At 40.6% G+C, this 25,781-nt stretch overlaps 1 protein-coding gene across 1 annotated transcript in view; it reads right to left on the bottom strand.

Annotated features, from left to right (window-relative positions):
- The window catches only part of chrnd (cholinergic receptor, nicotinic, delta (muscle)), a gene marked incomplete at its 5' end in the record, with an annotated part of 50,159 nt that overhangs the window by 16,986 nt on the left and 7,392 nt on the right, over positions 1 to 25,781 (bottom strand). Inside the window, 7 exons of the mRNA XM_084566350.1 lie at positions 11,328 to 11,439; positions 14,829 to 15,029; positions 17,820 to 17,929; positions 18,452 to 18,607; positions 24,648 to 24,757; positions 24,836 to 24,880; positions 25,060 to 25,205. Of these exons, the coding sequence (XP_084422476.1) occupies positions 11,328 to 11,439; positions 14,829 to 15,029; positions 17,820 to 17,929; positions 18,452 to 18,607; positions 24,648 to 24,757; positions 24,836 to 24,880; positions 25,060 to 25,205 (880 nt within the window). The remainder of the gene's footprint in view (positions 1 to 11,327; positions 11,440 to 14,828; positions 15,030 to 17,819; positions 17,930 to 18,451; positions 18,608 to 24,647; positions 24,758 to 24,835; positions 24,881 to 25,059; positions 25,206 to 25,781) is intronic.

Below are 25,781 nucleotides of genomic sequence, written 5' to 3'. Positions count from 1 at the left end.
AAACCATAACTCTTCCTTTATTAGCAAAATATCACCTATAATGAAGAACCTGATAATTTACTGATGCTTTTGAGCTATTTTGATTTGGTCATTCAGATACGTCATCTTGTCATGTTGTAATGTTCAGACTAAGAACTGTCTACAGGCGTTCCCTTTCTCTTTCAGACCGAAGAATTTGAAAACCCGATCGAAAACACGCCCTGAATAATTAACAGATGAAACCAGAGGGACACGCTCTTCTCCACACTACTTTTTCTTTTACTTTTAACTTTCAACTTTCTTTTGATTTTTTTACTTCACTTTTCACTTCTTTTCTCGTCGGACCCTTTTTCCCAACGCGCATTCTTTGTAGTAAACTTTAATTCTTAAAGTGTATTAATTTTTCTATACTGCGCGCCGAAGTACTAATTAAGAAAGCCAACCAAGTTTATAAGTTAGCCAGCATAGTCAGTGGGGACTTCAGAGCAAGACCCAATTTCTTCTACAGATCAAGAAACCAAGAGGCTGTCACCATAGCAACGATGCTGAGAAGCCGTGATGACCCGGCTTCCTTCTTCAAATACAAAGACATTGTAAAGTTGCAATCTACTGCCTTCGGATGAACACATACACGCTCTCAAGCGAAGCGAAGGGTGTTGGAGTTGCAGACCACGCAACAAGAACCTGTCTACCGGTCCCAGAGAGACCTGGCCGTTTTGTCACCACCTCGTCACGCCGAGCACGCCAACCTTCGCCGTCGCCGTCCTCTGCTGAGAAACCTCTACAAAAAGTAGGCTCAATCATTCCTACTGTTACCGCTTAAGATAAAGCGTTGGTGTCACTACTTTGAAACTCCCTATTAACATATCCAAAAAAGGTTCAAAAAAGGCAACTGGACTTGTAGAGTTTTTTTGAGAAGACGTTTCACCACTCATCCGAGTAGCTTCTTCAGTTCTAGGGGACTTTTGGGAAGTCTGAGGAAGTCTGCAGATTAAATCTCAGTCCACCTCCTCTGTTCAGAGAAGGTTTTTCCAACCTGACATAGATGGCTTCCTTTACTCCTCTTTCAAACCATCGGTCTTCTCTGGCTAAGATTTGGACACTGTTATCTTCAAAGGAGTGTCCTTTGTCCTTCAGGTGTAGGTGGACCGCTGAATCGTTTCCTGATGAGCTGGCTCTCCTGTGTTGGTACATGCGTTTTATGGATGGGTTGTTTGGTTTCCCCAATGTATAAGTCTGTACACTCCTCATTGTACTGAACAGCGTACACCACATTACTCTATTTTTGCTTGGGTGTTTTGTCTTTAGGGTGGACCACTCTTTGCCTAGGTGTATTCCATGGTTTAAAATAAACTGGAATGCAGTGATTTCTGAAAATTCTCCTGAGTTTTTTGGATACTCCAGCCACGTAGGGGATGACGATGTTTTTCCTTTTGTTGCTCTCCTCCTCTCTTTTTGAGCCTTTGACAAAGGCCCAGTTGGGATATCCACATGTCTTGAGTGCCCGTTTGCCCGTTCTTGTGGGTAGTCTGTGCTCTTGTGTGTTGCACAGTTTGGGCTCTTTCCACAAATTTGGAAACTTCCTCCAGAATGTCCTCAGGTAGCCATGATGACAATTTGTTTGGTTTCTGATTTGAGAGCGTCGATGGTGAAGTGAACTTACCTCACTCTCTCGTTGAGCAGCTGCAACATTGAAGGCCTGAGCTCGTATAGACAGAGCCTAAATTAAATCACTCAATCACTATTGAATTAGTGGTTTTGTTTAAAACGTATACCTAACCCTCCTTGAGATATTGAAGTCACGTGTCTTACTAGATAGATAGATAGATAGATAGATAGGTTTTATTTGTTACATGCACAGTTATACATAGTACAATGCACAATGAAATGTATTCTTGTACCTGCAGCCAGTATTAACCAAGAAAAATAGAATAAAATACACACTGTAATATAGAATAAAATATAGACGGTAAAACACAAGTGTAAACTTAGAGGAGGGGGGAGTTTGTATATATACACACATTTACAGTACTGAGCAGCTATGTGAGTAAAGTGCAGTGGTGCAGTGGTATTTAAGTCCGGTTAAGGCTCAGAGTTGAGCAGGTGGATGGCATGTGGGTAGAAACTCTTCTTCAACCTCTCAGTCTTTGTCAGGCACTCAGGCATCGGAAACGCCGACCTGATGGCAGTAGAGAGAAGAGAGAGTGTCCGGGGTGACTGGGCTGTTTCAGGATCCTCTTGGTCCTTAACCTGCAACGTTTGGTATAAATGTCCTGCAGGTTGGGGAGGGGGGTTCTGATGATCCGCTACACTGAACGGACCACCCTTTTGAAGGCCAGGAAGTCCTGCCTGGTATAGTTTCCCATCCAGGTGGTGATGCTCCCACACAAGATGCTCTCGATGGTGCAGGTGTAAAAGTTCCTGAGCACCTTGAGAGGGAGCTTAAAGTCTCTGAGGCGTCTGAGGAGGTAGAGACGCTGTCTGGCCTTCTTCACAATGGTGTTCAAGTGATGACTCCATGACAGGTCCTGTGAGATCGTCACTCCCAGGTATCTGAAGGTGTCCACTCTTTCCACCTCAGAGCCACAGATAATAAGTGGATGGAAGTCCCTCTGCTGTTTCCTGCTGAAGTCCACAATCAGTTCCTTTGTTTTGCTGATGTTCAGCAGGAGGTGGTTCTCCCGGCACCAGTCCTCCAAGGTGGGAGGACTGTAGGCTGTCTCATCATCGTGGGAGATTAGTCCTACAACAGCGGTGTCATCAGCAAACTTGATGATGATGTTGGAGTCTGAAGTGGCCTCGCCGTCATGTATGGCCGCAGGCCGGTATGCGAACTGTAGTGGATCCAGGGTGGTGGGCAGTGTGGAGGTGATGAATGTCTTGATCAGTCTCTCAAAACATTTCATCACCACAGATAAGTGGTACTATTAATCCAATTTACTAAACTAAGTTTGTTTGATTACATGTTTGAATATTCATTCAAATTATCAATGTTATTTGGAAACTGTTAAACCCTAAACACATTATTTATGTGTTTACAGATTCTCATTTAGGCTAAAGCTACTGTGTGTCAACACACATACAGGCTATTGAAATTCAATTTGAAATTTCACAACCTAGTATCACATTAGGTTAGCATTGCTAAATTAGTTAGTGTAGGTTCACTGTAATACTTTTAGTTTAGTTTTGTCTGACTCTCCTTCTCAGTACAACTGTTGCCAGGTGTCTAGTGTTCCCCTTCAATACTCCTCCAGCCTTGATACATAGGGGTACTCGTCAATTGGAGGTTCCAATTTTGGTGGCCGTGGTACACGCATCTGTTCAATTGTGAGTTCTACCCAAAGCTGAACACTGTTCACAGGGGGGTTCCACTTTTGATCGTTAGCTGTCCAACTTTGAGTTCGACTCCTTTGAGAGCTAACCACCTTTCATTGCTTTGGGTACCGATTGTGAGACAGGCTTTACGGGACTGTATGACTGAGACTGCAGATTCAGGGTGACTTCTTTGGGTTACCGCAGTGAAGTGTTAAACTCTATGTGTTCTATGCCTGTGTTGTCTTTCGCTTTGATACTATAGGACAGGGCTATTCAATTAATTGGGAATTTGGGCCAGCTCATGAAACTGAGGCAAACTAAGGGGCCAGAGAATAAACGTAATCACGGTGACAAACAAAGAAATTACAACAACATACTGAAGGAGTCAGTGTATTCTATTTTGTAAATGCAGAACAACATATGCACAAAGGGTTGCCATCTCCCTGAAAAATAAATAAGGGACACATCATTGGCAGGGCCAGCCGACTCGATTGCCTTCACCCTTCCCGGCGTGGTGAATTTTTTTTTTTAGCTTTTTTTGTGTGTGTAAAACGATTTTTGAACTATTTGATTCGAACCTGAATTGAATTAGATTCATATTTCTGAGTGATATGAACACGTGCAAAACAAATTATTATTCAACAATTTATTTTTAATACAAAATAACAAAATTAACAGAAACCTGTCCTGCTTAACTTAAAACTGTATAAATTAATATAAAACAATAGAAAGCAGAGCATTCTTCTTGTAAAAGTGCAATAAGAAAACTTCAAACAGAAAGTGTGAGTAAAAGTTGTTTGTTTTGTTGTCTTCCGGTATCTTCTTCGCAAACAACAGTACCTCGACCAATGAGATGAGCAGAATTCTCGCCGTCAGCTCATTGGTCACAGAGCAGGAGACGGCCTGGGAATAAGTTTACTGTAAATTTTCACATAAAGTGCCCTGTTGTTCATTCATTCCATTGACATTTTACACACTATTTTTGATTCTCACGGTAAGACGGGACAAAGTGCGTCCCGTTTCAGCTCAATAAGGGACACGTACTTTTGTTTCTAAATACAGAACGATTCTGTTTTTCAAGGGCGGTTGGCAACCCCCTTCATATAGACAACTACTGAACTCATTATTTTTTTTTTTTAAAGTAGAGAGAGATATTTTGTCTTGTTAGCCAACCTTCATGCTTGAAAGAAAGAAGTCGGAGCGGTCAGAGCCAGGCATATATACAGTACAGGAAAGCGTTGCACTCGAGCGCGAGCGGCGAATGGCGACATTGATTGGTCATGTGCGGTCCCTCAAAATATAGGTCCGACGTCAGTATACCATCTCCTACTGCACGAGAGAATGTACAATTAGCCATAGTCATGCGCTGTATTAAACTATCCATATGTAATAACTACACAACACTGTAAGGGCCAGTACAAAATTCCTCACGGCCGGACCCGGCCCGGGGGACACCAATTGAATAGCCCGGCTATAGGATGTCCCCTCTTGGAAGTACCAATTTTGGCAGTTACCTGGACCTGTCACTGGTCACTTTTGAGTTCTACCTACGGGTGTTCCAATTTTGACAATACAGTAATGTGGGTTATGACTGTCTAATTTTGAGTTCTATCCTTCTGAGGGCCAACCGCCCTAGAGTTACTCACTGCTGTGACTTACTGGCTGAGACACAGGGTATTACTGAGTGTAAGTTTCACAGTTAGCCTCCTTAAGGGAGAAGATTTCTTAATTAATTTAGCTTCTAAGTTGATTAATAACTTTTCTAGTAATTGTTCTGTCTTCCTGTATACTGTATACTGTGTACTCCAAATAAAATAGGAAAGCACATAGGCTTAAATAATGTTCACGGGATAAACTGATTTCCTAAACTGGAGGGAAATAATCCGGTTGGGATCCTTTGTTATTGTTTGCGTCTTGAGACATTACAATACCTCTTTATAGCTCACTTAATAAAAGTAACTATATCCCAAATTACCACAACTAATCATGGAGGACCCAACCGGATCCTATATTCAGCATTGATGGATCTGACTAGTGAATTGATATCTGGATATGTAAACCAGATCCAAGAAACAAATCCCTCTGATGTAAGAGGAACAATGTCTGAGCTTGTGTGGCAAGCTTTAACTGAAAAACTTAAAGACAAAGATCTAACCAAGATGTTAGGAAGCTTGTCTATTGTGATGGCTGCGCAACTCAAACATTCAACGAAATTGTTGGAGCAGGCCCTAACTAAAATAAGGGTCCAGCGACAAGATAATGAAGTCCTCAAAAGGCAACTTGATGAGACTAAACAGTCTGCCACTGCGACAAAGGAATGCATCGACAACTTAGAGTCTCAACTTAACACCAAAAGGGGGGTAGATAATGAACTGCCGGACCGAGTTTGAAAGTAGGAATACTAGACTCAAACAAATCCTCGAAAACCGCGAGCAGGAGCTAGCGGAAACAAAAGATCAGCTTCAAGAGGTAAATGAAGTTAGAGGCCGTTCTGGCAACTGCCTCAAAGAAGCACTAAATGAAATAAAAGACCTAAAAATTAAGATCAAAGTTCATGACCGAGCTAGAGAAGTTGAGAAAAGTCACTTCTTTCACTTACAACAGGAACTAGAAGAAGTCAGGGATAATGCTAGAGAATCCCGACGGCAACAAGAAAGGACAGAGACAGAGGTGAAAGAGGTTAAAAGGGAGTTAGAATACTCTTTTGAGTTAGGCCTACACCAAGGAGAAACTTTGGGTGCAACGTCCCATGACAAAAGGAGAGGAGCAAGACACCACAGGGACACTCGGGTAGACTGGTCATCTCCTTATTCTCCGCCGCCCCCAGCTCTTAACCCTCACACTCGGGTCAGCGCAGCTATACCTGACCGGTTTAGGGAGACCCTGTCCCCTAAACCTTACTCATCTTCGGACGCTTATCACTCACGAGGTCCTTCCGACCTGTGTACCCGCTTTGCGCCCAAAGCTGGTGACACTCATGACACTGACGCTTACCTAAAAGATATAGAGTTCTACTTGAGGAAATTCCCAAATGCTACAGTTGATGACAGGATCTACCTAATCAAGGTAACCTCAAATCATGAAGTTAGACAAGAATTTCCCCAACAATACTATGAGAGACTCCACAAAGCTTATTTCGGTTCCAGAAATGATATACAGATGGAGGAGGAATTACACTTCAAATCTCTGTTCGTGCAAAACCTCCATCCTTCAACTAGCCATCACCTTGGGGTCATGGCATGTCCAAACAAACAAATCGGAAGCCTCCTGATTTCCGCCGAGACAGGCCCCCACCTAACCAGTGGAAGAACCGCCAACCTCATGCTAATAGAGGATATGATCAACGTGACTTTCGAAACACTCTCTTTAGGGACCAGCAACATCATGACCCACCTCATCAGAGCTCCTCTGATGAGGAAGCAACAGATCAGAACAGGCGAACTAGCCAACGAAAGAGAAACAACACTGACGGAAAGTCAGGTTGATGAAGTGTCAGAAGAAACTAACGACATCCTGCCAACACCCTTGTGGCCCAAAGAAGAACTTCTGTTTGAACCAGACACTTTCTTGTGCACATTGGTCAGTTCTCTTGAGGCACACAACAACGGCCCTCAGGTTGTAAAAAGTATCAGACTTGAGGATGCTAATGTCAAAGATGCGGCCTTGACCCTCTGGACTAATAAATCAGCCATCAGCCGAGAGCTGTATGAGTCCTTGTCACTGACCAATCCAAATCTTCGTTTGTGAAGAAATCGTTCTGCTTCCCTTTAGATCCCACACCTCAGGCGATATTGACCGCGACTGTGCCTTAAAACTGGTATGGAACCACAGGGAGCTGAATCATCTCTTTCTGGTTGTTCCTGACCTACTGCACTCTGTCCACATTGGCAGTCACGTACTTGTCAGACTTACTGTTCAGGTGGACACAATCAAGAACATTCCATGGTCTCAGACAGGAGTACGAGGTGAAACCACCCTTCCTGACCATGACTACATGAAATCAGGACAAACAATTCCTGAAGCGGGCCAGTTGCCCAACGAAGGCCACGTACACATACCTGCTAGGATGAAAGATGTGTCTATACGCTTAAACAGAAAACCATTCAAACACAAAGAACTGTTAGCAGCCTGTGACCACCTGGTAGACATGCATGAAATGCAAATCTACTGTAAGAAAGTTTGAGGACACTCACATGTCCCCAGCCAGGACAAAGAGCTCCATGACATTCAATTCAATTCAATTCAGATACTTTGGCCAATATGGGACTTGTCAGGGACTCCAATGTCCCAGTTAGGTCATAAACGATAAGAAACGTTTAAACACCCAAGGGTGCCAATCGATAGTGGTAAAATAAATTAAAAAAAATAAATAATATTGCTGTCAGTGTAAATTACAAAAATAAAGTGTAAGATAGGTGTCCTATCCTAATCCACCAACCTCGATTTACTTGCCAAGTTAAAATTGACATAATCAATTGGCTACAAGTGGGGGTCAAACACCTCACACAACATAATTCCTTTTAGGTCTCAACCCTATACATTTGACAGTACCCTAACCATGTGCGTTCTTTTCATAAAAATGATTTGGCTGCTCACTCTCTTGACCCTCGGCCTAGCGGCTTCCACTGCCATCTCCGATTGTTAAGCCAGGACAAAGTTCTGCGATTGTTCTTAAAGAACAAGCTGGGCTGCTGATCACCAATTATCGACTTCCCACCCAAAAAGCAGAGGTGTATAAAGTACTTGGAAAAAATAACTAAGTAAAAGTACAAATACCGTAACTGAAAATGACTTTGGTAAAAGGCCGTAAGCCATAAGAAAATCACTTGAGTAAAAGTCTTAAAGCAGCTCACATTAAATGTACTTAAGTATCAAAAGTATCTTGTGAAAAAATATACTCAAGTATCATAAGTGCAAGTACAAGTAAAGTACAAAGTATTTTTATAGTACGCTTAAAAAGAAGCAAAACAACCAAAAATGGTTCTCCCCTTGTTCTCTTTATTTCACTTTCAGGTGAATGAAATAGATGTGGTATGATAAAACAAGAACAAAAAAACACTTGTAGTGAGTGAATCAAGTGTCTCGTGTCTGCCTGAGAACAAAATAAAGTGTCTGTCTGCCTAAGAACACAAAAAAGTGCTTCCTATCTCCTAGTCATGGGTGACTGTCGTCTTCTACCAAAGGAGATGCTGTCAGTGTGGTAACGTCTTCCGTGTCTTCCTCATCAGCATTAACTGCGGAGATAACCATGTTGATGTCCCACGCTTTGCGCATCCCGCCCTTACCTCTAAACCTCGTGAGAGTACCATACGTTGTTCCTCTCATCCTCTCGGACACGCCCATTCCAGATAATCTTTCAATTATTCATTATATTTCTATTTTAATTTGTAACAAGTAACAATGTGGCAAACGTCACAGTAACAGAGTAAAAGTATATTTTTTAACTTTTAAATGTAGTAGAGTAAAAGTAAAAGTCCTGATTAAAAAAAAAATTAAAGTACAGATCCTCAAAAAAACAACTTAAGTAGTGTAACGAAGTACATTGACTTTGTTACTATACACCTCTGCCAAAAAGTATTTGTTAAGTTGAATCATAGCGAGGTATGTAGGAAAAACGTTCCTACCACCACTGATCTGACCAGCTGGGCTGGTAAGAAATGGAACAGGGAAGTTATAGAACATGCTGAAGCAGACACACATGTTGCTGCAGTTGCAGAAGTTCATTGTCATACAGTCGGAACTGAGTGGGTATGGTCGGAGATCTAAACGGTTCATTAAAGGCCTGCTGACCACAGCCGCTAGGGTCGGGTCTTTTCAGTTTGGGACTCTTCTCGGTCAATGCTGTCAGTCTGTCCACTGTGAAACATCACATAGGTGAATTGCAGACATAAGAGCACAGATGTAGACAACAAAACAAGTTGCAAACTGTACTGAAACCTTGAACAAGACTATCCATGTTGTAGTCTCTCTTCTCTCAATAGTGTCTGTTGACTTTGCTCATACACAACTGGTTAGCATGTTAATGGCAGATATGTTGCAAGACATTGGATCCTCAGTGGACAGCCTAGCCATGGGTAAGACTTCTCCATATCTCATCCTTCTATCTCTAGTGCAAAACAAGCTATTCCCCGCCAACCTAGAGCATACATACTAAATAGTTTATAAGTTAGCCAGCATAGTCAGTGGGGACTTCAGAGCAAGAACCGATTTCTTCCACGGATCAAGAAACCAAGAGGCTGTCGCCATAGCAAGGACGCCGAGAAGCCGTGACGATCTGGCTTCCTTCTTCGAATACAAAGACATCGTAAAGCTTCAATCTACGGCCTTCAGATGAACACCTACAACGCTCTCAAGCCAAGCGACAAGTACTTCTCCACCGGTCCCAGAGAGACCTGCATCGGCTTTGCCGTTTCGTCACCACCTCGTCACGCCGAGCACGCCGACACTTCACCGCTGCCGTCCTCTGCTGAGAGACCTCTACAAAAAGTAGACTCAATCATTCCTACTGTTACCCGCTTAAGATAAAGAGTTGGTGTCACTACTTTGAAACTCCCTATTAACATCTTTGAGAGAAGCTTGATTAGATTATGTATCTAATCCCTCTCCATCACAGAGAGGGATAGGAAGAAGCTGGATAAGATCATCAGGAAGTCCAGCTCTGTCCTGGGCTGCCCTCTGGACTCAGTGGGGGTCTTTAGACACATCTCTCACTAGTTTTCTTTCCAGGGTCTTTGAAATGTTTCACTTCCTACCTCTGTCAGGCTTGTTCTGTACAGTGTGGCTCTCTTTGAATTTCTTGATGATGCTTCTCGATCCACTTCTGGACGCTTGGAAACGCTGTGATAACTTTGTGTATCCTTCTCCTGCTTCGTGAGCATCTACAATTCTCTTTTGCAAGTCTAAACTGATTTCGTTTGTTTTTGGTATGATGCTTTCTCAAGTGCCAGCCAAAACCCTTACTGAAGGATTTATACTGTGTGTAAATTGGGAGATAACTCTTTAATTTACAAGTTTTGAGCATTACAAAGTCAAAGCATGTTATTGCACAACATTGGTTTGTGCTATGGCTCAATAAAATGGTCAGTTCTTAAGGGGGCTAATAATATTTACCCTGGTAATTGTTGTTTTTATTTATTTTTTGTTTGTTTTTTGAATAATTCCGTTATTGTGTGCAAATAGTAATTTATGTTTTCTAAAGAAAAGTAGTGTTTAGAAATGCTATGTTGACGATTCCATGCTCTGTTAAAAAAAGCACTTGGGAAATTTTTGAAAAAAGGAGGGTTAATAATTTCGTCCTCAACTGTAGTTTATACTGTTTTCATCTTGTATGTGAGTTAAATATTTTAGTTGTCAGTCGGTCTCATGCTGCCTTCAAATGGTGCTATGTCTCTCACGTTCACGAGTGTACTCGAAATGAACGGCCCTACACTTATGGTATAAAGGCTCAAATTCACAAGTCACATTCACACCTTCCCGCATCATAACCACAAGTTCCATTTGAAGTGCATTTTCTCAGCTCTTCATTAAGTGCTACCTAAATATGTGGTAGTACCAGAAACAAACATTCAATTCATGGGCAACTCAAAGTCAACAACAACTCCACATGTAATCAGTGGTTTTAGGTCAAAACACCAGATTTTTATCAGATGACTGGTTTGTATAAAAATACAGCTAAGCGTTCACCACACCACACAGGAGGTAACTAGTACAGATTGAAGCTGAAGTCAGAGCAAATGTACTACTTACCAAAGGCTCCAAATAATGTCCAGCTTTACCTCCTTCTAGAAATAAGTATCTTCAAGAAGCCGTTATGGTCACAGTTGCTAAATTTGGCTTTTTAATAAGTGTGCCTTGCCTCCTCCACTCCTCTTTGTGTGGTTAAAGTACTGAGCTGTTAGTTTAGTTTTGGTTAAAAGTATTGGTGTCAGTTTCTACAGTGTGAAAAGGCTACATCAAAATAGAAAAGATGGTATTGCGAGTTGCATCTACTTAACTGGCTCCAAACCAACAGGTGTCTTCAGTGTGTCACCTACTTAACAATAAGAGGGACAGACATAGAAGTCTCCGGCAGCCTCTGAGAGATCAGTAGCAAGAAGACAGACTGAGCCAGCAGCACGGAGATGGACAAGGTCATCTTCTCACCACCTTCACACAAAACACACATACAGTTTCTCTTAATGAACAGGTTTCTGTTTCACAATAAAACCCCAATGAACAAGAGTCCAGTTAGTACACATGATCTCTGTTTCTGCTGTTGTGCTTGTGACTTTCTGTTATAATGGCCGGGCATCATCTTACCTGTCATACCTACTTCATCGCCACACTCCAGCCAGAGCACTGCGATCAACAGACCAGCTGCCACTGGATCTCCCTAGATCCAGGCTCAGAAACAGGGGCGATAGAGCCTTTTCAGTGGTGACCCTCAAACACTGGTACAGCCTACCCTTTTATATCAAAGCTGCCCAGAGTTTGGAGTATTAAAGACTTGATTCACTGTCATGAGTTAGTGGGTCACAGTCAGTTATTCATTCCTCTTGTGATTTTCATGCTATGAAAAGCCCAAGGCCATTAAAATGTCTTTTAAGTCATTACTTAATGCAAATACAGTATTTCTTGTTTACAGTATATTGAAGGATGGTCTTCACCATGGGCATTTTTTACAGTCTCCATTGGGGCTTTTTTGACGCATGACATGTGTACAACAAGGTTGTATCAAGATATCAGTTTCTCTTCCAAGACTATGGACCGCCAAATAAAACAAGTTACTTGCACACCAGCACTTCCTCACTGCACCAGATTGCAGTTTGTTCACAGATTTTGGGTGACTCTTTTTAAATGTTGTCTTTTAATTAAAAAAAAAAAAAAAAAAAGTTTACCTGTTTGTTTCTATAAAAATTGGACACATGATGTGCAGTTGCTGATGATTTAAGTAAATTTGCATTTACTTTACACAAATGAGGGGTGGACAATATTTTACAAAACAAAAGCCAAAAATATCTCTATTAGTCCTACAACCAATCAGAGCTGATTTGTGGTAAACAAATTGCGTTTATAACAATGTGCTCTTGTCTGTACTTGTGTTGTTATAAAACGTCATCAGTTGCTACCCAAGTACTGTTCCAATTCAAAATATGCTTCTGACTAAGTACAGGCCAAATACCCAGATGTCTCCTTGTCTCACACATTTTATCAAGGACGCATCAGAAGGTAACTTATGTGGGCTTGAGACATCCCAAAATGCATTTCATGGACGTCATCAAGTGTGCTGCTGTTGCAGTTACAGAATGACCTGTGTCCTCCTGTCTGTACTTTAGATATAAACTTGTCAAGTCCAAATTACCAAGAATGCAAATCAGAAGTTAAGTCAATATTAACTGCCTATTTTAAATGGGAATGGTTTGTTTGAAGAGTTTCAAGTCAGGTTTTGGAGTTCATCATAGGACAGAAACAGCTCTGGTTAAAGTTACCAACGAGCTCCTCATGGTTTCAGATAATGTACTTGTCTCTATACAGTACTTGTCCTGCTAGATCTTAGTGCTGCATTTGACACTATTGATCACAATATTTTAATACAGAGACTTGAAATTGTGATCAAGATCAAAGGAACTACATTAGACTGGTTTTAATCCTATATGTAAGACAGATTCCATGTCAGCAATGATTCTTCTACTTATACAAAAGTAACTTATGGAGTTCCTCTGGGTTCGGTGCTAGGACCAATTCTCTTCACATTATACATGCTTCCCTTAGGCAATATTAAGCAGATGACACCCAGCTATATTTATCCATGAAACCAGATGAAACTAATCAGCTGGTTAAACTCCAAGCATGCCTTAAAGACATAAAGGCTTGGATGACCTGTAATTTACTACTCTTAAACTCAGACAAAACAGAAGTCACTGTATTTGGTCCTAAACATCTCAGAGATTCATTATCTAATCACTTAGTTTCTTTGGATGGCATTACTTTGGCCTCCAGTACTACTGTGAAAAACCTTGGTGTTATATTGAGTAATCAGGATTGCCTTCTTTCATCTGCGTAATATCATCAAAGTTAGGAACATCAGAGTGATGCTGAAAAACTTGTTGATGCATTTGTGTCTTGCATGCTGGATTACTGTAATTCATTACTGCCTGGCTCTTTAAAAGCCTCCAATCGATTCAAAATGTCACAGCAAGAGCATTGACAGGAATCAGCAAGAGAGATAATATTACTCCAGTTTTAGGGCCCGTCCACACGGAAACGCAAAAACGCCGAAACGCATAAGTTTTTCATCGTTTTGGCCTTTCGTCCACACGTATCCTGTAAACGCATTGCCCTAAAACGCACTTTTCTGAAAACGGGTCCCAGGGTGGAGAAATTCGAAAACGCAGCTCTTGCGTTTTCATGTGGACTGCGAATACGGGGAAAACGATGACGTCATCGCCACACTCCCGAGCAGCCTTCCACATCCCGCGAGACGTCTCGTAACAACATCAACAACAATGGCGGACTACATGCTAGTTTTCATGCTGGAGACGATATTGAGCCTATTAGGGTTACTAGGGCAAAATATCATGCTCCTGTGCCACCACGCTGAGCAAAAAAGGCAATTTGTAAACAGCGCTCATGCTTTATGCGCATGCTCCGCATCTTCCTCTCCATTTTTGGTGAATTTCTGAAACCGAAACAGCGCCACTTATAGGCCTGGAATAGGAAGTAGCGTTTTCGGTCGTGCTGAAACGGATCCGTGTGGACGCGGATATTTCTTGAAACGATGATCGAAAACGGAGAGGGAAAAGATCGTTTTCGTACGTGTGGACGGGCCCTTAGATTCTCTTAATTGACTCCCTTTATCTAGAATAGAACTTAGTATCCTCCTCCTTACATACAAGGCCCTTAAAGGCCTAGCTCCATTGTATCTTAAAGACCTCATTGTACCATATCATCCCAACAGATCACTTCAATCTCAAAGTGCAGGCCTGCTTGTGGTTCCTAGAAAAGTAAAAAAGTGGAATGGAAGGTAGAGCCTTCAGCTATCAGGCCCCTCTCTTGCGGAACCAGCTCCCAGTTTGGATTCAGGAGGCAGACACCCTCTCTACTTTTAAGGTTAGGCATAAGGCTTTCCTTTTTGGGAAATTTGGAAAGCGTCTTAAGACAATTTGTATTGACGCTATATGAATACAATTGAATTGAATTGAAATTTGATATTGATAAATAGTCAAATTCAACTCCACGGTGTTCTGAGGACATATATGACTACATCTCTGTTACTCTTCCGTTTATCATCACATAATGATTTGATTGGTCCACCAGATCTTTTTCAAAGCATAATCAATTCCCAGTGGAGAGACTCCAGACCAACTTTCTGACACAAAAATTTGTAGGCAGCAAAATTAGTTCCAGACTATTACATGGCATGATAGAACATGTGAACCACAGAATATTTACTTCGTAACACAACAAAGATCATTTCATCTCCATATACAAACAGAAACACCTGCATGGCCTGATGCCACTAGACAAGAGACAATGATTTTGAAATGTGCACTAACTGTCAGCGGGCAGGTAGTAGACGAGCGAGGCCAGGAAGGAGATGAGCACACAGGGTATGATGATATTGACGATGTAGAAAAGAGGCTTGCGTTTGATGACCAGGTAAAAGGTGATGTCCTGGTGCTTATTGCTCTCCATGGGAATGTGCTTGTAGGTGTTTCGCTTGGCCGGCCGGTGAATGATCTCCCACTCACCATTCTCTGCAGACAGAGGGAGAGAAACAGAGAATGAGGTCTGAATTATTAAGCTGCCGCCAGGTTTTAGTCCAGAAATTGATATACACTGATATTCTTCAACACACACCAGTGTTGGGTTCAATCAAGGTTATTTAAGATAAAATGAAGTAAACAACCTGGCAAAGCATACTTCTTCCATGATGAGATTTACAGAAAAATATGCACATGAATTTGTTTTGTTTTTGAGGCATGGTGGGTTTTGAGTCATGTTAATATTTCAGAAATTCTGATTTTATCCAGATCTTCAAGATCATTTGGAATCATATAACTTAAAGGGGAACTACAATGTTTTACAACCTGGACCTTATTTCTGTAATAAAATATGATCATTTTCTAACCCTTATAACTTTGGTGTCATTTGGAGTCGTTTGGAAGATATTTAGATACAGCGGAGCGCCACGTATATCCATATAGTGGGAGTGACTGGGGCACTGAAACGCAGCCTCTAAATAACGCATTATCTGACACGAAACTCGTTCATTTCACCAATAATTTGTTATCATACGCTGGTGCTATTCCCCCTTGAGTCCAGAGTTACCTGTTATCACCATCCGGGGTCTGTAGATTGACCTATTAACTTCTGACCTGGATGATGTCATTTCTGAGTGCCGTGCGCACTCGCGACAGTAGACTTGTTTACCTTACTACTGTTGGTTTTTTGCAACATGCCTGAATATTTTTCCGATTCTGAGGTTGTGGACAAAGACTTTGTTTATGATGAACATCCTTACCGTTTTGAGCCAGAGTATACAGATGAGGAGCTTGCTGAAAGGAGGATACGGAGGCAGAGAGAGGAACAGCTGGCCAAAGAACAACAAACAGTTTCTTGATCACTTGACCATCAACTTTTTGTGCAGCGGCAACCACAGCCTCCCACACACTGTTCACAGAGGTGTATTGTTATCCTTCATTGTACATCTCACGTTTAAGAAGGGCCCACAAGTTCTCAATAGGGTTTAGGTCAGGTGAAAAAGGGGGCCATGTCATTATTCTTCCATCTTTAAGGACTTTACTGGCTAGCCACGCAGTGGAGTACTTTGATGCATGAGATGGAGCATTGTCCTGCATAAAAATCATTGTCTTGTGGAGTGCGATAAGTGAGGAGACCAGAGATGGAGATGCATCGAGTCAGCTTTACTCTCCACTTCATATATCAATATAACACTGTACGATGTACTGTATGTGAGGTGAAAAACTGCCACACAACGTAAACCCTGAACTCGTACCTGGGAAAACACTGCCTTAAAGGTACAGTCTCTTGGTGAATGTCTCTTTCAGTATTCATTGTGGGTCACCACAGTCTCTTGAAAGATGCAGACTTTTTCCTGTACCACTGTGTGAAGAAAGTGTCTTCTAGAAACTGGAAGTAGGTTTGGGAGTTGAGTTTAAGTCCATCTTCAACCTGAAAGGTCCAACAAGCTCATCTTTAAAAATTCCAGCCCATACCAGTACCCCACCTCCACCTTACTGGCATCTGAGTCGGGTGGAGTTCTACGCCTATTGCTGATCCAGCTACAGACCCATCCATCTGGGCCATCAAGAGTCACTCTCATGTCATCAGTCCATAAAACCTTTGAAAAATCTGTCTTCAGATATTTCTTGGCCCAGTTGTGGCATTTAAACATGTGTGTCTTGTTCAGTGGTGGTCGGGTTTCAGCCTTTCTTACCATGTCTCTGAGCACTGAACACCTTGTACTTTTGGACACTCCAGGTAGTTTGCAGTTTGGGAATATAATGGGTTCCTTGTAGCTTCACGTTTGATTCTTCTCAAATCTTTGGCAGTTAATTTGCGTCTTTGTCTCTCAACACGTTTCTTGCCAACCTTTTGATTATTTGCAACAAAACATTTGATGGTTCTGTGGTCACGTCTTAATATCTTGGCAATTTCCAGAGTGCTGCATCCCTCTGAAAGATGTGTTAGAGTTTTTGACTTTATAGTTTCTGACTTTTCAGAGTTGTTATATCTCTTTTCTGGCCCATTTGCCCGAGGAAAAGAAGCTGCATAATAATTGTGCACACCTGATATAGTCTCTGGCCTGGAGTTGTGTGTTTTCTGTGGAGCTCCGTACTACATCTGTTGTCGTGGTCCTGGCCAGTCTTCATGGCCTCCTGCAGTTATCCACTCTTACCTGAATAACAATTCTCCAACCTGCCTATGATTCCTCTTACATTCTCAAACTGTCATGTAACATCATCAGCTGTATGTTGTATTTGTATTATCAGATCCGGATGTACGCTTTAGTCAGATATATGTATCTATGACAGAAGTATGTTTATCTCTTTTCTCCTGCTGGTCTCTTCTCTCTTTTCTGTCTCTACCTGGTTGGCCTTAGGCAGATGGGTCCCTCAATATGAGCTGGGTTTTGCTCAAGGTTTCTTCCTGTTAAAAGGGAGTTTTTTCTTGCCACCGTCGCCTTCAGGCTTGCTCTGGGGATTTCAGGCTGGGTTTCAGACCGGATGTTGTAAAGCGTCTTGAGACGATTTGTATTGTTATTGACACTAAATACAATTAAACCATCCCTCATTTCACAAATGCACATGAACTTGTATGCTTAAATCCAATAGCCTTGTTGTATAAGCCAACACCACAACCACCATAACCATTTTATTGAGTGTTCAGTGCTGGTATCTAAATTCTATTCAAATATTAACACATTGGTTAAAAATATCCACCATTCAACATATTGTTGAGGATTCAGAAACTGCTACCCGCAAAATAAAAAAGTGTAAAAGAACACGAACGCGGACAGTTACCTGTGAAGCTAGCTGGGTCGATAATGATCCACTCCACAGTCCATTTGTTTTCTTCATCTGCTTCTTCCTTAAGCAGCATCCTGATCTCTTTGGCATTGTACGTGAGAGAGCTGCAAAGCAACACAGAATATGTTCAACTTGTTTCCAGGAAAACATCAGGAAAAAAACGTGAATCACTTGAAATACTTAAGTTCCTATACACAAAATAACACATTGTTAGGTGTCCATGCAAATGAAGTTGCAGGATCCCAATTGATTTTGGTGCGATTTTTATTCTTCTTCTTATAGTGATTTATCTTTATCTATTCTTTTTCTTTTTCTTTTAACTTGGTAGAAATCCTGCCATGTTACTTTGCCGAGGTGTCAATACACATGCCTACAGCTAGGTGGCGCTATATTAAGCCAATTTACCCCCCCCTTCACAGAACAAGCGGTTACAGAAGATTTGTTTCAGATTCGGATCTCATTTTTACACAACTTTCAATCCTATTTTTTCAGTTGCAGATTTGTTTGCAAGCTAATAGCATAAAGCTTGCAATAGCTTATTATGTTGTTCAAGATCAAAATTTGAGCTATCAATTTAAAATCTTCTAATGAGACTTTTGGCCTGGCCTCGTAGGTTTCTGGCATACGTGAACTTGAGTGTGCAGTTCTGCCAGTCGAAGGGAAAGTAGTTGACGTTGATGGAGCAGGAGGAGCGGAAGATGGCTGGAGGCAGCCAGTAGCAAAGACCAGTAGGATCCACCAGTACGTTACTGTAATAGGCCACCTGGAACTGGGCATCGTTACTGAGGGGCAGAGAAAAGAAACAGGTACACAAACAAGTCTTTAAATTTCATCCAATGCCACATATACAGTATTACCTACATAGAAACATTAAGAATAGTTCTCTGTACTGTTCACAACAAACAACAAAATGCACATAATCATAAGTGCTTTTTAATTACTAATCGCTCAATGAAAAATAATTTCGAATTTGTTTTACTTTTGCTTTAAAAATAAAGAATTTAGTTGCATTTTTAATGGAAAATTAATTATTCAACTTAATCCAAAAAAAAATCTATGTCTGTGTTTGTTCTAGCTTTGATTTTAGATATAGAAAAGACACTCAACATATTGTCAATTTATGACATTAATACACTCCAATCATGCATATTTATTTATAAATATATTCATCTTCCACATTGGCTTCCTACATCTCTCAATGGATTCTTCACAGTTAACTCTCAGGTCCATTCCTACAATACAAGACACACTGATAAACTTCATCGTCTTTTTTGCCGCACTACACATAGTCAGTTTTCTTTTACCTACAGAGGTTCCTCACTCTGGAATTCCCATCTTCATGTATCAAAAATATCTTCATCCCTGTTAAATTTTAAGTCCAGACTGAAGGCCCATCTGATACATCAAGACTCCTAATAGTTTCTTTTCCTAATAGTTTCTTTTCCTAGCATAGTTTTGATTAGATTTATTTTATTTATATTTATACATGCTCACCCACTCACACACAATTATTTTTCACTTATGCATATTTATAATCTTATTTATAATTATATATATAATAAGACACGTGTATTGTTTTCTTTTTTGTTGTTGTGTTGTTGTTGAATTGTTTTTGATTCTTTGTTTATCTTTTGGGGAGGTGTTTTGTATAAGCCCATACAGGGTTGTTTTTTTTTTTACCTCTCCCGCACTTATTAGGGGTCCATGCAAACGAAGGATCAATAGGGATCCTGTTGCGATTTTTCTTCTTCTTATCATTATTATTAGTAGTAGTAGTAGTATAATGGTTTATCCTTTTCTGCGTAGCTATAGTGTCTGCCCAGGACAAACTGCAAGGGCAAAAGGCATCAAACCTGGTAACTTGGTAGAAGTCCTAGCATGTCATTTTGTTGTGACTTTTATTCTTCTTCTTATAGTGATTTATCTTTATCTATTCTTTTTTTTTTTTTTTTTAACTTGGTAGAAATCCTGCCATGTTACTTTGCCGAGGTGTCAATACACATGCCTACACCTAGGTGGCGCTATAATAAGCCAATTTACGTTTTGGCTCATATCTCAAGAACCATTTGCCCTAGAACTTTTCCGCCATTTTGAAAAAAATTGCACCTCAAAGCAAAATCAGCTCCTCCTAGTCCGTTCATTGAATTCTCACCAAACTTGGCATATATCATTTATGGACAAAGATAATGAAAAGTTCTCAATACTTTGGAAGTATTCACCCAATCCATATGAAACTTAGTAACCGCCATTATAATATGCTTGCGTGCAATCATACCAAGTTTCATGAAATTCAGGCTGTAGGGGGCGCTACAAAGACTACATTATTATATACTGTAGGTAACACTTAACCTCCTGTCAGGTCTTTTCCCAACTGCTTTAGCCTATTACTCCCTCTAGTGGCAGACTGAGGCAATGGCATCTGTGGAAGACTGCATACAAGCCCACCAAATTTGTTGCTTCCGACCCGTCTGACTCTCATTCACTTGTCAGCCAAAGGATTCCTTCGTAGACACTTTGCCTTCTTTCAGACCGTGTTCCACCCGCTTATGCCTCTGCGTCACACTCGGGGACGACTTCGCCACGGCATGGACCCCTTTATGATCACTTGCGATCATCTAGTTATTCATTCATTCATTCATCTTCTGTAACCGCTTATTCTTGTTAAGGGTCGCGGGGTCTGCTGGAGCCTATGCCAGCTGACATCGGGCGAGAGGCGGGGTACAAACTGGACAGGTCGCCAGTCCATCGCAGGGCTAACACAGAGACAGACAACCATTCACACTCACATGCACACCTACGGCCAATTTAGAATCACCAATGAACCTAACAAGCATGTCTTTGGATGGTGAGATGAAGCAGGAGTACCCAGAGAGAACCCACGCAGACACAGGGAGAACATGCAAACTCCACACAGAAAGGCCCAGTCGGCCCATGGATTCGAACCCGGGACCTTCTCGCTGTGAGGCATCAGTGCTAACCACCTCACCACTGTGCCACCCCATCTAGTTATTCTTGTTTCTTTTTTGTTCTTTATTACTGTCCTTGTTTTTTTTTGGTGCAAATCAAATAAATAAAAATTTCATGGACACATCAATCAATAGTTTGCTGCATGCTTATGTTTCACAAGGATAAGATAAGATAGCCTTTATTGTCATGTGACAGCTACAATTGAAGGTGAAAAGCGAAGGTAAAATTTTTTTTTAAAAAAGTTTGTCCCACCTAAATGTGTTATATTTAAATTTGTTTGATCTGACACAAAGATAATACAAGTAAACATAAAATGCAGTTTTTAAATGATCATGCCACATAGGATTCAGGTCAGGACTTTGACTAGCCCACTCCAAAGTCTTCATTTTGTTTTTCTTCAGTCATTCAGAGGTGGACCTGCTGGTGTGTTTTGGATCATTGTCCTGCTGCAGAACCCAAGTTCGCTTCAGCTTGAGGTCACGAACAGATGGCATTCTCCTTCAGGATTTTTTATTAGGGAGTAATATCACTGTCAACTGAAAGTACAAGCAAATCATAATAACTGATCATTAATTGTAATAATTTATTTATTAATAACAAATATGATTACTGTTATTCAAACAATAGTTTGAATAGGCTAACAGGCTAGCTATGTTGGGCACAAACAATAGTTTGAATAGCCATAATCTTACATTTAGAAAAACATCAATATTAAAGTTAACACATGTGGGCTGTAATAAGGAATCAGTGATGAAGTGAAGACCTTCAAATTGTTCTCTGCACTGACTAGAAGTCCTGTTAGTCCAGCTCTTCATCTCATGTTGAACGTCATTGCAGCCTGTATGTAAATAGTTATACTTAATATAACTCTTACCACTGTGCAACAGGGTATCATTTATTTAAGGAAAAAGTCAACATATTATATTACTATATATTAATATTTGATTGTAACAGAACACTGCTCAACACTTTATATCAAACCGAACATTTGGTTCATAATGGTTCGTTGTCGTAACATTGATGTTGTATGGAAAAAGTAACGTCAACAAGACAAACGTTTCCTACTTTACGTGGTGGAATAATATATTCCAACGGGACCAGAATGTTAAGGCGGACTTTTTCGCCCAAGTTTTTTTTTTCAACGTAACAACTTTTAAAACAACAAAACAAAAACTCTTCTAGCACGTGTATTTACCTGTGTCAGCTGTGTTGTCCATGCCTCGAGAAAAGAAAGTGCAGAGCGCGAAAGCACCAAAGCAGTGACTGAAGGATTGCCGTAAAGCAGTATCTCTGGTCGTACGATGTGTATGATGTCATTGACATTTAAAAATACTTTTTAAAGCAAATAAGTGACTCTAAAACATCTAACACCCAGCAACTTTCAAATACAATATTCAAATTACTGCACAAAAAATTACATGTTTACATGTTTGCAGCGTGTTTTTGAGTTTGCAGCGCATTTCTGTACTTGCAGCGGATTTTTGTATTTGCTGGTGTTTTCTGAAGTTGCAGTGCATTGAGCTCTCTCGGCCACCGTACCAGAACCCTAAAAGTCTCACAATCGTCCAGGTGTGAAACCTGATCTAGCTGCCACGACTGAGGAATCTGCACAAGTTCTATTAGCCACCAAACCAAAGATTTGCAGGCTAACCCTTCAAACAACAGGAGGTACACAGCTAGTTAGCACTGAGCTGCTAACAAACTACTTCAAAAGATGTAAAAAGAGTGGCCATTTTCCCTCCAACGAGTGTCATCAGGACCACACAGCAAAGACTGTCTTTCAGCACTGGAACACCAGCTTGGCCCTTCCACCAGGAACCACCAGCTAAAAGAGTAATACACCAGAGAGCAATACACCAGAGAGCGACTTTTTCCATAAAACTGACACTCTTATCATATTCCACACATGCACTCTGCCAGCACATGGTCTTAGTTCCCTACTGGGTTAGCCATCTTGTCTTCTTTGTTCAAGGCCTCAAGGCCTCAGCAGCCATTTACACCTGTATAAGGTACACTGTAGACAGAGTGTATGTTTATCTTTGTTAATAAATAATCTTTTTAACATACCTGTTGTCTGCTTAATGTTGCACAAGGGTGAATCCTGCCAACCTCTACACTGTCAAGAACTCCAAATTCCAGTTCAAATTGACAATTTAGTATATCTTATGAGACTGATTTAATGATTTGGTTATCTTTTCCCTTCTCAGAAGGGCGGTGCCCCGAGGTGATCTAGTGTATTTCGATAAAATTATTTTTGATAATTATTTATGATATCCAAACCCCAATATTTAATGCCTAAACACAGGCTCAACAGGATGTTGTTGTGGGGTCTTTTGTGACCTCTTGGATGAGTCATTGCTGCACTCATGGGGTAATTTTGGTCGGCTGGCCACTCCACTCCAGGGAAAGTTCACGACTGTTCCATGTTTTCGCCATCTGTGGATAATGACTCTCACTGTGGTTTGCTGGAGTCTCAAAGCTTTAGAAATAGCCATTTCCAGACTGATAGATCTCAATGACTTTCGTTCTCATTTGTTCCTGAATTTCTTTGGATCACAGCAAGCTTTTGAAGATCTTTTGGTCTACTTCACTTTGTCAGGCAGGTCCTATTTAAGGAATTTCTTGATTGAACAGGTGTGGCAGTAATCAGGCCTGGGTGTGGCTAGAGAAATTGAACTGTGGTGTGATAAACCACAGTTATGTTTGAAAACTTCTTCACACAGGGCCATGTAGGTTTGGATTTTTTCCCCTTAATAAAAACCTTCTTTTAAAAAAAACTGCATTTTGTGTTTACTTGTGTTATCTTTGTCTTATATTTAAATTTGTTTGATGATCTGAAACATGTAGGTGTGATAAACATGCAAAAAAATAAGAAATCAGGAAGGGGGTAAACACTTTTTCACGCCACTGTACATATATTGCAGGTGATATTACATATATAGTTTGAATTGCACAAATTGATTAGCAGCTGGGGTAACGTAGTGGCTCTTAGAGAGGTTTCGCGATAACACTGTTGAAAACACCACCGTTTTTCCTTGCCTGGACTTGGCACTTGTTCCAGGGGGATCTCGTGTTTAGGGTACTGTGAAGTGGCTTGAAGCCGTGTTAATTGTTTTTGCCACATTATGAATGACATTAAATTGAATGTGTCCAAATTAGGGGTGGGACTTTAACGCGTTAACGATTAATTAATTACAAAAAATTAATGCGTTAAAAAAAATTAATGCATTTTATCGCCTTTTGTATTCCAAACAATGCGGGGCTTTTGTCAGAGGTCGGCTAACGGCTACCATAATGGAGGAATCGGATGAAAGCACGTTGTTAGGACTCATGTAAGGCAAATTTTAGTTTATAAAACTACCTGATGGAAGCCTTGATAAAAGCGGGATTGTGTGCAAAGTACATACCATGTTGTAGTGAGCACAGAAACCATTTAAAGTCAATACTGTTCTGAAAATGGCACTTTAACTTTAGGTCTGTTCAGTTTTGGCCAGGGATATTTTCTTTCTTTTTCGACTGTTTTGAATTGAAATGCATTAAATGCATTAAAAGAGCTTGAGATTACAATATTCATGTCTGTGTCTATTATTTGATTCGGTCGTCCACTTAAATCCATTTAAATTAAATAATGTCGCTTTTTGGGGCAAATATTGTTATGTGATTAAAATGTAATTAATTGAAATTAATTAATTACAAAGCCTCTAATTAATTATTATTTTTTTTTAATCGAGTCCCACCCCTAGTCCAAATTATGGTATTACTACTCACCTTTGACACAAAAACATCAAACATCGACACAGTTTAGTCTGACTGAAGCATTTTCTGTGTCCATAAATACATAAAAACGAGCCTCACTTGTTTTCCAGGACAATCTCTGGCAGCCACACCATGCTGGATGGCAGACGCAGCATCTCAATGCCATCAAACTCGGTCATGTTCCACGTCAGTCTGTAGTCTGTCCACATCTGCCTCAACACACAGACAGATGCAGTAACTTAAAGATTCCTATGAAAAAATTTTGTAAAATATTACGCTTTACCTACATGATCTATCCAGACATTGGTTAGCAGCGTTTCATCAACTTCCTTCTACAAATGGAAAACAAGGAAATGTTTTAATTGAGTTTTATTGCACTTGTCTGGCAAAGACCTATTTTAGATATTTTGGTTTAAAGTATAACTTTTGTTTCAACCATCTAATAATCTTAAAGAAGTACTGTTAATGTCATGCTTCACTTCACAGAGACCAGAAAATAACCTTCCAGTACCAAAGAGATGAGGTTGGAGAGCGTGAGGGCAAGGTAAACATCAACGGCATCCTGCTGCCTCTCGACGGGACGCAGTTCTTTGTTGTAGCCTTTCTCTTTGAACAGGTAGTTGATCAGACGCTCCTCCTCGTTCCTGCCCTTGCATTCTAATACACATACAATATGCATTTTCATGTTTTCATATAGACATTGCAAACTACAAGAAACCCACTCATGCCAGCATACATTTGAGGATATGAGAATTAGCCGCATGAGGGGCCACTGTGCGAAAATATGCTCTTGGCCCCCCTTTAACTCTAATTACTATCATTCATGCATTCATTCATCTTCTGTAATCGCTTGTCCTGTGAAGGGTCACGGGGGGTGCTAGAGCCTATCCCAGAGCAAAATCAACTCCTCCTAGCCCGGTCATCCAATTCTCACCAAACTTGGCATTCATTTATGGACAAAGATAATGAAAATTCTTCAAAAGAATTTAGCAGGGTTTTTGATTACAAAGCGAATGGCTATCTCCAAAAAAGGTTCAAAAAAGGCAACTGGACTTGTAGATTTTTAGTAGACTTGTAGATTTTTAGATAAAATCTAAAATCTAAAAATCTACAAGTCCAGTTGCCTTTTTTTTTTTTTAACCTTTTTTGGATATACCATGACCTGGATGACTTGAGAACCTTCACAGACAAAGTTAATGGCTAATTATTTTTTAAGGTGTAGCAGAGTATAAG

This window comes from Chelon labrosus (genome assembly GCF_963514085.1).
Source record: "Chelon labrosus genome assembly, chromosome: 18".
NCBI lineage: Eukaryota > Metazoa > Chordata > Actinopteri > Mugiliformes > Mugilidae > Chelon > Chelon labrosus.
The sequence above is the reverse complement of the archived record's forward strand: the minus strand, read 5'-3'. Positions and strand labels throughout refer to the sequence as shown.